This window comes from Bombina bombina, chromosome 4, assembly GCF_027579735.1.
Source record: "Bombina bombina isolate aBomBom1 chromosome 4, aBomBom1.pri, whole genome shotgun sequence".
NCBI lineage: Eukaryota > Metazoa > Chordata > Amphibia > Anura > Bombinatoridae > Bombina > Bombina bombina.
This window is the reverse complement of record NC_069502.1, coordinates 222,295,875-222,310,047: the sequence shown is the minus strand read 5'-3', so window position 1 is coordinate 222,310,047 and position 14,173 is coordinate 222,295,875. Positions and strand designations below refer to the sequence as shown.

At 38.3% G+C, this 14,173-nt stretch overlaps 1 protein-coding gene across 1 annotated transcript in view; it reads left to right on the top strand.

Moving 5' to 3' along the window:
* EPHB1 (EPH receptor B1) overlaps positions 1 to 14,173 on the top strand; it is a 498,694-nt gene that overhangs the window by 449,414 nt on the left and 35,107 nt on the right. Inside the window, exons 13-16 of the mRNA XM_053709781.1 lie at positions 590 to 739; positions 6,166 to 6,359; positions 7,205 to 7,360; positions 8,402 to 9,435. Coding sequence (XP_053565756.1) covers positions 590 to 739; positions 6,166 to 6,359; positions 7,205 to 7,360; positions 8,402 to 8,510 — 609 coding nt within the window. The 3' untranslated portion in view covers positions 8,511 to 9,435. The remainder of the gene's footprint in view (positions 1 to 589; positions 740 to 6,165; positions 6,360 to 7,204; positions 7,361 to 8,401; positions 9,436 to 14,173) is intronic.

Sequence of the window (14,173 nt, the reverse complement as noted above, 5' to 3'; positions counted from 1 at the left end):
CTTATTATTATTATTATATCTGTGTTTTTTCCTTTTTCTTGATAAATTATATTTGGGTATTAGGCACTGCCTATATAGGGATACTTAGGTTTACCCCCTTAGGATATTATAAGATACCTAATAATTCCCATTTACCTCCCCTCTGAGAGGTTTTTCACTAAAGTATGCCAGATAGATTACCATAGTGAAATATTATATAAAGTGTGCCATGGTAATTTATTCATGTAAAATGGGCCATACTAAAATGTTAAAGCTAAAGTGTGCTAAATAATATAAGGAAAATGAACTGTACCATACTGACATATACGTATACTGTGCCTCAATGAAATGAGTCTAGCAAGCATAGTATGAAATGTATTGAAGTACAGATCTCTGTTCTGTATACATTTCATCTCAGCTCAGACAACATTATCTAGAAAAATCTGCAAGTGCTACAAGGTCTTTCAAGGTATTCACTCAAGGCTAATTTTACATTGAGTTCTGTACCTTACATTTCTGTATGTGTATGTATGTGACACATGCATTATAATGCAATACTTACTAAGATACGCTGTTTACAATGTAAAAACTAACTTTTTTTTTTCAACAGGGTGGGAAGATCCCAGTCAGATGGACGGCTCCAGAGGCAATAGCTTACCGCAAGTTCACATCTGCTAGCGATGTGTGGAGTTACGGTATTGTTATGTGGGAGGTGATGTCATTTGGAGAGCGGCCGTATTGGGATATGTCCAACCAGGATGTAAGAACCTAAATTGACTGCAGCAATTTAAACTATTATTGTAGAATGTTGGTGTTAAAGCATAGTCGGGTATGATCTAGATATTATCTAGTTACTAACATCCCATGCAGTTTATTATAAGCACACTGTCTAAAGATTAAAAAATCTGACAAAACTAAGGAAGGTGTTAACTGAAATGAACAGCTAGGGTATATCAGTGTATTATTGAATTAAAGGACAGAAAGTGTCTTCTGGGCTAAAAGGGATATCAGGTATTTGTACAGAGAGAGAGAGAGAGAGACAACTGTGAAAAATAAATTGGATAATTCTACTTAGAGATATATTTCCAGGTTTGGAGAGTTTGCCATGTCCAGAAGGGGTCATAGGAAATATTGTGGGCTTTGCTATTAAACAGGAGATGGCTGTTGAAATTGTTTTTGGATAGTTTGGCAGACCCAAAGGATAGACGCTTGGGAAGCAAGTGACATCTCGAAGATAAGGTGTAGAGAGTTTGCAGAACCCAATGATATGCATATCTGTATATTTTTTTTATAAAGCAGAGTGAGAAGATGACGTTTGTAGGTAGTAGGTACCTCAGGCAGGCATTAGAAAACTGAACTCTGTAGAATTTGAATGGTAGTTGGTTGTCAAGACAAGACACTGCACGACAGGATCAGAATTTGGATTAGCTTAGGCTGCTGTGTGGTAAGTTCCTCATGCTGGAGAGCAGTATCTGGTAGGTGGATAGCCAGTAGAGAATAAAAAAAAATACTAATATAGGAAGACAGAAAATAATAGCTGGTAAAACACAGGTGTAGTTATCAGACAGTTGTACAGCACAGTCTGCATCTTAAGGTGCTGGGAAAGTCTTGTCTGTTAAGGATCAAGGAGGTAGAACATGTGGAAGGGTTCTGTGTTCATGAAGAAGATGTTTGGGAAATGTAGTGGATCCGTAGACATTTGTTTGGGAATTGTTCTGCATCCAGTGTTATGAGTTGTGTTGGGCAGGAATTTCGACAGTGTGCTAAATGTCAGGTATGATGTTTTGATGTTGTGAAATGTGCAAGATCCAATATAAATAAGGTTAAATCCAAGTAAAGATGTTTCTGTAGTGTACTGGATTAAGGAGAATGAGTGCGGTCTCTTTGTGTTTTTTGTTGAGAGAAGTCTGGAGTAGTGAGCTGCATCCATAGTCATTTTGGATCTGTATAGGAGGTAAAGAAAGGGTTCTGGATCTAGTGGTCTGTAGTGTGTGCTGGGTATATTATGTTGGGATATTTGTAGCATTTATGACGTACTGTATTCACTGAACATGTTGGATCCAATGCTAGGTGATTAGAAAACTTTTTGATCTAGAGATTGGAGACTTTGTCAATGTGTTATATACTGAGATAGGAATGTGTGATGGGACCAGGGTAAAGTACTTTATTACATGAGTTGTAAGCAAAACCCAAGTAGATGTGACTTTAACAGGTCACAGTATTCAGTGGAAAAAGGTTTGGTCAGTGTGCTTAATTTTAGTTTGGATCTTTTATATACCTGAGAAAATATTATTGGATAAACAGTTTGGACATGATTGAATGTTTGATTAGTATTATACACAGGGTCTCTTCTTATGTGCAATATTTGATTAGCATTATTCACAGGTCCTCTTCTAATATACAGGATCTGATTAGCATTATACACAGGGCCTCAACTTATATACAGGATTTGATTAGTATTATACACAGGGCCTCTTCTCATATACATGATTTGATTAGTATTATACACAGGGCCTCTTCTTATATACAGAATTTTATTAGCATTATACACAGGGCCTCTTCTCATATGCAGGATTTGATTAGCATTATACACAGGGTCTCTTCTCCTATTCAGGATTTGATAAGTATTATACACAGGTCCTCTTCTAATATACAGGATCTGATTAGCATAATACACAGGGCCTCTTCTCATATACATGATTTGATTAGCATTATACACAGAGTCTCTTCTCATATACAGGATTTTATTAGCATTATACACAGAGTCTCTTCTCATATACAGGATTTTACGAGTATTATACACAGATCCTGTTCTAATATACAGGATCTGGTTAGTATAATACACAGGGCCTCTTCTCAAATTCAGGAATAATTAGTATTATACACAGGGCCTCTTCTAATATTCAGGATTTGATTAGTATTATACACAGGGCCTCTTCTCATATACAGGATTTGATTAGCATTATACACAGAGTCTCTTCTCATATACAGGATTTTACGAGTATTATACACAGATCCTGTTCTAATATACAGGATCTGGTTAGTATAATACACAGGGCCTCTTCTCATATTCAGGAATAATTAGTATTATACACAGGGCCTCTTCTCATATTCAGGATTTGATTAGTATTATATACAGGGCCTCTTCTCATATATATAGGATTTGATTAATATCACACACAGGGCCTCTTTGCCCACATGGAATTTTATGAGCATTATGCACAGGGCCTCTTTGCACATATGGAATTTGATTAGTATTATTCAGAGGGCCCCTTCTCACATATGGAATTTTATTCAGTTTTATACACAGGGCCTCTTCTCACATATGAAATTATGAAATTGTATTCAGCATTATACACAGGGCCTCCTCTCACATATGAAATTGTATTAGTATTATACAGATGGCCTCTTCCTGCACATAGAATTTCATCAGTATTATACACAGGGCCTCTTTGCACAAATGGAATTTGATTAGTATTATACACAGGCACTCTTCTCACATATGAAATTGTATTTAGTATTATACACAGGGCCTCTCTACACATATAGAATTTGATCAGTATTATACAGAGGACCTCATCTTACGTAAGAAATTGTATTTTGTATAATACAAAGGGCCTCTCTGCACTTATGACATTTGATTTGTATTCACAGGGCCTCTTCTCAGACATATATCCCCACTAACAGTTAAAGCACAATAAACCTCTAATGAATCATTACTTGCAGTGCACACTGTGTCATAGAATCTGGATGTCCATATACACATACCAGTTCCTGCTTAGCATTGTACACAGGATGTCTCCTTACACATACATCCCCTCTGTCAGTATACAGCGTGTCAGTGCACACTGATCCCTGTTAGCTGTATATACTCTAGTGCTTCTCTCACACACAGATCCCTGCTGGTAGTATTCACTAAACCTGGCACTGATTATTGCTAAAAGTGTGCGGTATACTCCGAGCCTGCACATTTTCCATGCTGCGGTATGTTTAGAAGGCAGTGATGGAACTGTTCTCTCAAAGCTTTATGTTCAAATAGTGCAGAATCAAAGTCTGATGGAGAGGGAGGGCTGACAGGCGGGTGAGCACTGAAACTACTGCTGTGTCAGATGGATCAGGCTGAAAAAGAAGAAAAGAATCCGCATAAAGAAAGAAAATTGGAAAGTGCAGCCAGTGCGCTGGGAAGTAATTGGTCTTGAAGAAGCTTTGAACATGTGTCAGGCTGGTGGAGATGCTCGGCTCTTTCTGTAATGCAGTGAGCCGCAGATATAATGAAGGAGAGAGCAGAACAATGCTTGGAACAGTATGCCGCTTTGATTAACCTTCCTCAGCCCTGGACCTGCGACTCCCTACACTCTTTAAACCTTAGTAATCGCACCAGAGGGAATGAGAGTGCTGCCTTATGCAGTAGTTAAAGCAAATGTATAGTGGTACTGAGAAGCTGACAGTACTGTGTGATCTCAACATGCACAGCAGGCAGTGATAGATGGAGCAGATTGTTTGCACAGTGAAAATCTCTACTTGTCTGCAACAAAGGCAGATGTAAGCACAGGGCAGGTCTAGACACTTACATACATAGTGCACGTGTGCTTTGTGTGCATAAGCACATCTTGCTACTTGTGTCAGATAAGTAGTGTGTGTTATGTCTGTGCTGTAACTGTAGTGTAAGCACAGGGCAGGTCTAGACACTTACATACATAGTGCACGTGTGCTTTGTGTGCATTAGCACAGCTTGCTACTTGTGTCAGATAAGTAGTGTGTGTTATGTCTGTGCTGTAACTGTAGTGTAAGCACAGGGCAAGTCTAGACACTTACATACATAGTGCACGTGTGCTTTGTGTGCATTAGCACAGCTTGCTACTTGTGTCAGATGAGTAGTGTGTGTTATGTCTGTGCTTTAACAGTGGTGCAGCTTGTTTACTGTGTCAGTATTTAGTTATAACAGTACTTTTTGTTGCTTATTATTTGTGTATTAGCTGTAAAGCATCAGGAATCAGACTGACATATACTACAAATGTATATATATATATTTTTTTTTTTAAAATTGGAGGGGTAGTGAGTACATTATAGAAATTCTATATATTCTATCAATTAGTAAAAAAAAGGTTTTTGTTTTGCCTAGAACAACTAGGTCTGTCTCTAAGGCAGATGTATTTCAAGTGACATGAAAATTAACCCTGTAATGACACAGACACACAATTACTACCGGCCTCACCCCAGGAGGCGTTGCACTGTAGCGTGGTCTCTGTGAAAGATGCACTATTTATACATCAGCTGTTGTTAAGGGGTTAACATTCCATAGTTCAGATAGAGCCTGCAATGTTAAGAGAATTTTCTCTTTACATCTGATATCAAATTGTGTTCATTCACATGATATCCTTTGTTGAAAAGAATACGTAGGTACAGGAGCAGTGGTGCACTACGCGGAGCTAGTTGGTGATTGATAGCCATACGCATATGCCTCTTGTCATTAGTTCACTAGACAGACAGCTCTGGAGTTGGCTTTAACTATGTGTTTAGTCCCCTTTGTAGGGGTTAAGCACAGTTATATACAAGCAATCGTTCAAGACGTCACAGGCTGCTGATGTTGTGTGACTTCTAGCAGGGTAGTGTAGAATTATAGTAATACACTTAGACCGGTATTTTATATTGGTTTGTATCATCAGAGCTTAACGAGCCACAGGCTCAAGCTACAGTGTAGTAAAACAATGGAGCCAGAAAGGAAAGAAACACAACCTGCTGTATTTCTGTATTAGATAAGCTCCTATATAGACAGGTCAGCATCAGAATTAGAACCGATGAGTAACCCCCATTTAAAGAACACTTCACTTACCTCTCTGGTAACCTAAGGGTTAAAGATGCAGTCTGTAAGTGCAGGACAACATTTAGCTCTAGTTTTAACACTGGACCAAGTTAGATTTGACAGCAACGTTCTGGATACCATTTTGCATCACAGAATTGTGAATAAAGAGTTTGACCACATAAATGTTTGTGCTGCTCTGCTATATCTCGTTACAGTACCAGTGAGCCGTCTTTAGCACTAGCTTTAGTTTCTGTTCTACTGCTCAGCTATGAAGCCATTGTTATTGCTACTAATAACTCCCTATATAACCTTACAAACAGTTTCTCTTTGCTGAGTGATTTGTGTGCGGCTACTTAAGTAGCACTTACCCTCTGTCCTTACAGGTTATAAATGCCATTGAGCAGGATTATCGTCTGCCTCCCCCCATGGACTGTCCAGCGGCTTTACATCAGCTTATGTTGGACTGCTGGCAGAAAGATCGCAACAGCCGACCACGCTTTGGGGAGATTGTCAACACTTTGGATAAGATGATACGAAATCCTGCCAGCCTCAAGACAGTGGCCACCATCCCTGCTGTGTGAGTTCCCAAATCAAACACTGCAACATGACAGCTTGTTTTGGAGAAGAGATTTGTTTTAATTTCTTGGATACTTTGAAAAATTAAATATCTGCTAGATAAGCGTTTGCAAATTAATTTCTAATAATATTTAAATTATTGGATCTAATTTTACAGGCAGATAAAAACAGAAAGGTCTGTGAAGGTTCCCTATTATAATATTTAAAGGGACAGTAAGCAACTTGAGATTTCTATATACAAAGTTATGCATTATGTAACACATTTGCAGTATACTTTCATTATTTATTTTACCCCTTTCATGTAATTTAGCTCTAAAAATTTACTATTTTCTAATTCCCAGAATTCTCAGAACCTATCAAGGCTAACCCTGCTACATATAATTGGCTTTAGAATGAATGTGGAAAGTTGTTTAAAATTGTATGTTCTATCTGAATCATAAAAGAAAATGTTGGGGTTTACTATCCCAATGTTACTTTCCTTTTTAAGTTTCTGTCCTGCAGAGTTTAAATTCAATCTTTTACCACAGTACAGTACAATACAGTTGAAATGCAGTGATCTGTGATTACTTCTGTATAAAAAGAGAAGTGCCCTTCTGTATTTAAAAAACAAAAAAAACGGCAACATACATAAGGGATTTCTGTAATGTAGAACATCTCTAAATTCCCAGAATCCTTGAGACGTGACACCAGACTCTGCCAATCCCATTAACGCATATCAAATTAGAGTGCTTCACATTACTCTTGGCTGCCAGAATGGCTAGGAACACTTTGCAATGAGCAATATTGCATATTCATGCTGCAGTATGAGTAAAATGATTTCTGTATCCATCTTGCCTTTATCCATAGGCCTTCCCAGCCGCTGCTTGACCGCTCCATCCCAGACTTCACAGCCTTTACCTCAGTAGATGACTGGCTGAGCGCTATTAAAATGGGACAATATCGAGATAACTTCCTGAGCTCTGGCTTCACCTCCCTGCAGCTTGTTGCCCAGATAACCTCAGAGTATGTATTGCTCAGAACATTCCTACTTAATGACTTATGTAATGCTAATTGTCCCAAGGGATTCAGAGTCCCCATGTTGTTGTATTTTGTGGTAAACTGGAATATCTTACTATAACTCTATACATATGATTTTATTTTTTTTACCCAGAGAGGGGTTAAAACATTCTTTATTCTTTAAAACCTTTTTATTTATTTATTTATTTATTTTAGTTTTATTTATTTATTTATTTATTTATTTTAAACATAAGCTTTAAAGTTGCGGAAAATGGTAGATCAAACTCTACCTAAAGATGTCTAGTTATTTTAGGAAGATCATATGCTCTTTCAAGTTAATAATAAAGGTGTAAATGTGTTGTGCACACTTGTGTTCTGAACCATAACTGTGGCCTCGAATGAGCACTGTAGTGGTAACATTACATTTTTAATTCATAAGAGAGTGTCATTTTTGCACTTCTCTCTGTTGAAATCTATATGTTTAACCCCATGCATAGATAAAGTCCTGCTCGGGAGGCACAGATAAACGCTGTGCTGGTCCAGACCAGGAAAGAGCCAGTGAGACAATCACCAGTGGCAATTCCATGGCTCCACCAATCACCTGTTGTGCTCAGTTCAGGAGCTGCAGTGCTTGAGGCTTCAGAGCAGTACTTTATGTATGTGTTTAACCACTTTGTGTAACACTACCTTAAAAGAACATTGAAGTCCAAAAAATAAAATGCTCAAATTCATTAGAGCAAATTTTTGCCATAGTGTTTTTTGTGAACTTCATGTATAACCCTCACAAAGAGTCCCACATGAAAGTTGGAACATATTGTAGTTCATAAATAGAACACCAACTGTGCTCTACATGGGAGCTACATTGTTTTATGGTTCCTAGGAAGATTTTAGCAAACTCACAGCAATGAGCACTAATGCAAAAATGTCTCTTTAAATGCATTTTCTAATAAAATTTTAAATTCACTTGATTTCCCCATGATCAATACAACCTTAAGACTTTCCAGATACAATTTCAGTTTTTCTGACTCATTTGTCATTTTCTTTCAGGGACCTCCTGAGGATAGGGATAACATTAGCTGGACACCAGAAAAAAATCCTGAACTGTATTCAGTCTATGAGGGTTCAGATGAGCCAGTCTCCCACATCTATAGCATGAGACTTTAGGGAGAACATGGGTTGGGGAGTCCGTGAGGGTGGGAGAGGGGATGGAATGTCGTTACACAGAGGAAGAGATTGATTTGTTGAGGAAAACAGACTTTGCAATTAAGGAGACAACATATTAAGGGTTATGGGCCATGCCATCAACAGTATAAGACCCATAACCTGAATGTTTCTCATACAGCAAAGAAAAGTGGATCATTGAAGGCAAGAGACATGCCGTAAGCTTCTGTTTATCTGAACGCAAGTGGTGTTTCCAAATGATCACATAACACAGCATATGATTTACAAGAGAAGTATCAGTATTCGGAAACAAAGGTGCTTCATTTTATCATCATACAAATTGCAACGGTTTGTGGACCTCAGATTCAATCATCTTCACTCGTGTCGATGCCCTAAGTACCCTCATTTCTGATACTGCTGCTGCATATTCGAGGGAGGATGTCTGCACACTTCCATCTACTCTTTTAATTGTTTTGATTGTCTTCATATTGAAGATGAGGTTGTATGGAAGAAACAAACATTTTTTTTTTCTTTTGCTTGCATTTTTGGGCAAAATAAAAAGAAAAAAACTTAAAAGATCAGGATGAAAACCTGAGAATGTGTCTACCTTTGTGTCCTGTATGTTAAAACAAATAAATAAATAACAAATGACAGAGCTGAGGATTTGTTGTATGTAAATAGAAGGAAAGAGGGATCAAGACCTGTCATGGATTAAACAGAGAGGACCGTGTGAGTTCACATCTTCATGGAACTTAATCTGGATAATAACAGATTTGTCTTGGAAACTCGGGACAGAAATTAAGTGGCACTTGGATGGGGACAATGGGGACATCTGCCTTGGCTCCTGCATCATGGGCTTGTGGGTTTTTATTATGTCCATTTAACACTGGAGCTGACAGCCACACATGCTAGATTATGAGGTAAGACCCATAGTTTCCTACTTTATACAGTCTTCCAGTGCTTTTTAATTAATTGCCATTATACAGTATATGTAATATATACATCATGAAACTCCATATAATACATTTTCTTCTAATTATTTAAAGGCATTTTTTAATTGCAGTGATGGATAAATGTATTGGTACTTAAAAAATATCACATTTTAAGCCACATTTGTACATTTGAAAAGATTGTTGAATATTAAACAAGAGTTTGACATTCAATTTTTTTTGTAAACTAATGTTAACACTCCATATACAGTGTGTAACTCCTGTAGATTGTAAGCTCTTTGGAGCAGGGCCTGTCACCTCTTGTATTCATTTGTTTGTTTATGTATATCTATTTCTTTTTACCATGAATCAGTGCCATTGTGTACCCAGTGCTATGGAATTTGGTGACCTGTTACAAATAAATGATAATAATAGTCACTCAAATATTGTTTCTTATAGACTTCCATGTAATATTCAATGGTTACCATTGATATTCCAATGTCAGCATTAGTTCTGCAGAAACATTTGAATAGTACAATGAAACATTCAGTCTGTGATTCAAATGTAGAAAACAAAATAGATGAATCTAATTAATTTAAAGAGACAGTAAACACTTTGTAATTATTATATAAAATGATTGATTGTGTATAGTAAAACTTTGCAATAGATTTTCATTATTTATTTTGCCCTCTGTTCCTGCAATTTAAGTCTGAAAATTGTGAGTTTTCCAGTCCTAAAAACTAATAGAGCACATGGCAGACTTCACAAGCCTATTTTTGCCACTTATCTGTCCCTAAGATACATGTTTTATCTTATCATTTCTGCTGAAACAAAACAATTGAGTTTTTGTTTACAATGACAGTAGCAAACCCTGCCTTTTCCAAACTTAGTTTTGGATCACCTCCTCCAAATAAGGAAGATGGGCGGAGTTTGACCATCGAAAAATAATTGCAACAAACAAGGTTAATCTGTTTTATTAAAATTCAGTAGTGGAAAACTGCACACTTGCAACACTAGGGCACGGAATCAGAGAACTGCCAAGTCTCAACTAGTAATTCCAAACAACATCCAGCCTCCAAAGTTCTTTAAAAGGACCTTTATTATCTCATAGTTTGGTCCAAAGGAAAAATACAAAGTTTCAGGCCTGCAATAGGTGATACATGACTAAGGGCCTATTGCAGGCCTGGAACATTATATTTTTTTCCTTTGGACCCAACTATGAGATATTAAGGTCCTTTTAAAGAATTTTCGAGGCTGGGATTGATGTTGTTTGGAATGAATTAACATTTAGACCCTGCTGATATGTTAATCTACAGGAAAACTATTGTAATAACAAGATGTTTACTGTCCCTCTAGCTTATAAGTGAGTGCTTAGACATGAAGAAATGGCAGGTTTGAGTATTTGGAATATGTTTGTTTGTTCATTTCTGTTCTTGAAACGGTAAAAATATCTTTATGGAGTGTGTATACAGAGCAATACATGGGTTTATGGCAATAAGATATATGATATATCAGTGACTTTATGCTTTGCAGGTGTATTGCAAATGCTTGGTATTAACTAAATATTATTGTGCTGGGGAAGTCCAAATTTCTTTGAGCCTAAGGACTGCAATATAAACTAATTTTAGGGCATACAGGATATATATTTTATTCAGGAATTAAAGGGACACTAAACCTATTTTCTCTTGTTAAGTGTATCCAGTCCACGGATCATCCATTACTTGTGGGATATTCTCTTTCCCAACAGAAAGTTGCAAGAGGATCACCCACAGCAGAGCTGCTACATAGCTCCTCCCCTCACTGCCATATCCAGTCATTCTCTTGCAACTCTCAACAAAGATGGATGTAGTAAGAGGAGAGTGGTGTATTCTAGTTAGTTTTTTTAACTTCAATCAAAAGTTTGGTATTTTTAAATGGTACCGGAGTGTACTGTTTCATCTCAGGCAGCATTAGAAGAAGAATCTGCCTGTGATTTCTATGATCTTTGCAGAAGTAACTAAGATCCACTGCCGTTCTCACATATTCTAAGGAGTGAGGTAACTTCAGAGGGTGAATGGCGTGCAGGTTTTCCTGCAATAAGGTATGTGCAGTTAACATATTTCTAGGGATGGAATTTGCTAGAAAAATGCTGCTGATACCGGATTAATGTAAGTTAAGCCTTAAATGCAGTGATAGCGACTGGTATCAGGCTTATTATCAGAGATAAATACTCTTATAAAGTGTAATATAAAACATTTGCTGGCATGTTAATCGTTATTATATATGTTTGGTGACAAAACTTATTGGGGCCTAGTTTTTTTCCACATGGCTGGCTTGATTTTTGCCTAGAAACAGTTTCCTGAGGCTTTCCACTGTTGTAATATGAGTGGGAGGGGCCGACAGCTAGAATTACAGACTGAGACACTCAGCTTCCTTCTGCATGATATAGGACATCTCTGAAGGGCTCAAAAGGCTTCAAAGTCGTGTTTGAGGAGGGTAACAACCACAGTAGACTGTGGTAGTTGTTGTGACTGTGTTTAAAAAACGTTTTTGTCATTTATTATTCCGTTTTTGGTATTAAGGGGTTAATCATCCATTTGCAAGTGGGTGCAATGCTCTGTTGACTTGTTACATACACTGTAAAAATTTTGTTAGTGTAACTGCCTTTTTTCACTGTTATTTCAAATTTTGTCAAAATTTGTTACTCTTAAAGGCACAGTAACGTTTTTTATATTGCTTGTTAACTTGCTTTAAAGTGTTTTCCAAGCTTGCTAGTCTGTACAAACATGTCTGAAACAGAGGATACTTGTTCATTATGTTTAAAAGCCATGGTGGAGCCCCATAGGAGAATGTGTACTAAATGTATTGATTTCACCTTAAACAGTAAAGATCAGTCTTTATCTATAAAAGAATTGTCACCAGAGGGGGAAGTTATGCCGACTAACTCTCCCCACGTGTCGGACCCTTCGCCTCCCGCTCAAGGGACGCACGCTAATATGGCGCCAAGGGAAGCCCATAGCGATTACTTTGCAGGACATGGCTGCAATCATGAATAATACCCTGTCTGAGGTATTATCCAGATTGCCTGAATTGAGAGGCAAGTGCGATAGCTCTGGGGTTAGACGAGATACAGAGCGCGTAGATGCTGTAAGAGCCATGTCTGATACTGCGTCACAATATGCAGAACCTGAGGACGGAGAGCTTCAGTCTGTGGGTGACGTCTCTGAATTGGGGAGACCTGATTCAGAGATTTCTAATTTTAAATTTAAGCTTGAGAACCTCCGTGTATTGCTTGGGGAGGTATTAGCTGCTCTGAATGACTGTGACACAATTGCAGTGCCAGAGAAATTGTGTAGGCTGGATAAATACTATGCAGTGCCGGTGAGTACTGATGTTTTTCCAATACCTAAAAGGCTTACAGAAATTTTTTAGTAAGGAGTGGGATAGGCCCGGTGTGCCCTTTTCCCCACCTCCTATATTTAGAAAAATGTTTCCAATAGATGCCACTACACGAGACTTATGGCAGACAGTCACTAAGGTGGAGGGAGCAGTTTCTACTTTAGTAAAGCGTACCACTATCCTGGTTGAGGACAGTTGTGCTTTTTCAGATCCAATGGATAAAAAATTAGAGGGTTACCTTAAGAAAATGTTTATTCAATAAGGTTTTATTTTGCAGCCCCTTGCATGCATTGCGCCTGTCACTGATGCGGCGGCATTCTGGTTTGAGGCCCTGGAAGAGGCCGTCCATACAGCTCCATTGACTGAAATTGTTGACAAGCTTAGAACTCTTAAGCTAGCTAACTCATTTGTTTCTGATGCCATTGTTCATTTGACTAAACTAACGGCTAAGAATTCCGGATTCACCATCCAGGCGCGTAGGGCGCTATGGCTCAAATCCTGGTCAGCTGATGTGACTTCAAAGTCTAAATTACTCAACATTCCTTTCAAGGGGCAGACCTTATTCGGGCCTGGTTTGAAATAAATTATTGCTGACATTACTGGAGGTAAGGGTCATACCCTTCCTCAGGACAGGGCCAAATCAAAGGCCAAACAGTCTAATTTTCGTGCCTTTCGAAATTTCAAGGCAGGTGCAGCATCAACTTCCTCTGCTTCAAAACAAGAGGGAACTTTTGCTCAATCCAAGCAGGCCTGTAAACCTAGCCAGTTCTGGAACAAGGGCAAGCAGGCCAGAAAACCTGCTGCTGCCTCCAAGACAGCATGAAGGAGTGGCCCCCTATCCGACAACGGATCTAGTAGGGGGCAGACTCTCTCTCTTTGCCCAGGCGTGGGCAAGAGATGTTCAGGATCCCTGGGCGTTGGAGATCATATCTCAGGAATATCTTCTGGACTTCAAAGCTTCTTCTCCACAAGGGAGATTTTACCTTTCAAGATTATCTGCAAACCAGATAAAGAAAGAGGCATTCCTAAGCTGCGTACAAGATCTCCTTGTAATGGGAGTGATCCATCCAGTTCCGCGGACGGAACAAGGACAGGGGTTTTATTCAAATCTGTTTGTGGTTCCCAAAAAAGAGGGAACCTTCAGACCAATTTTGGATTTAAAGATCCTAAACAAATTCCTCAGAGTTCCGTCATTCAAGATGGAAACTATTCGAACCATTTTACCCATGATCCAAGAGGGTCAGTACATGACCACAGTGGACTTAAAGGATGCCTACCTTCACATTCCAATTCACAAGAATCATCATCAGTTCCTGAGGTTTGCCTTTCTAGACAGGCATTACCAATTTGT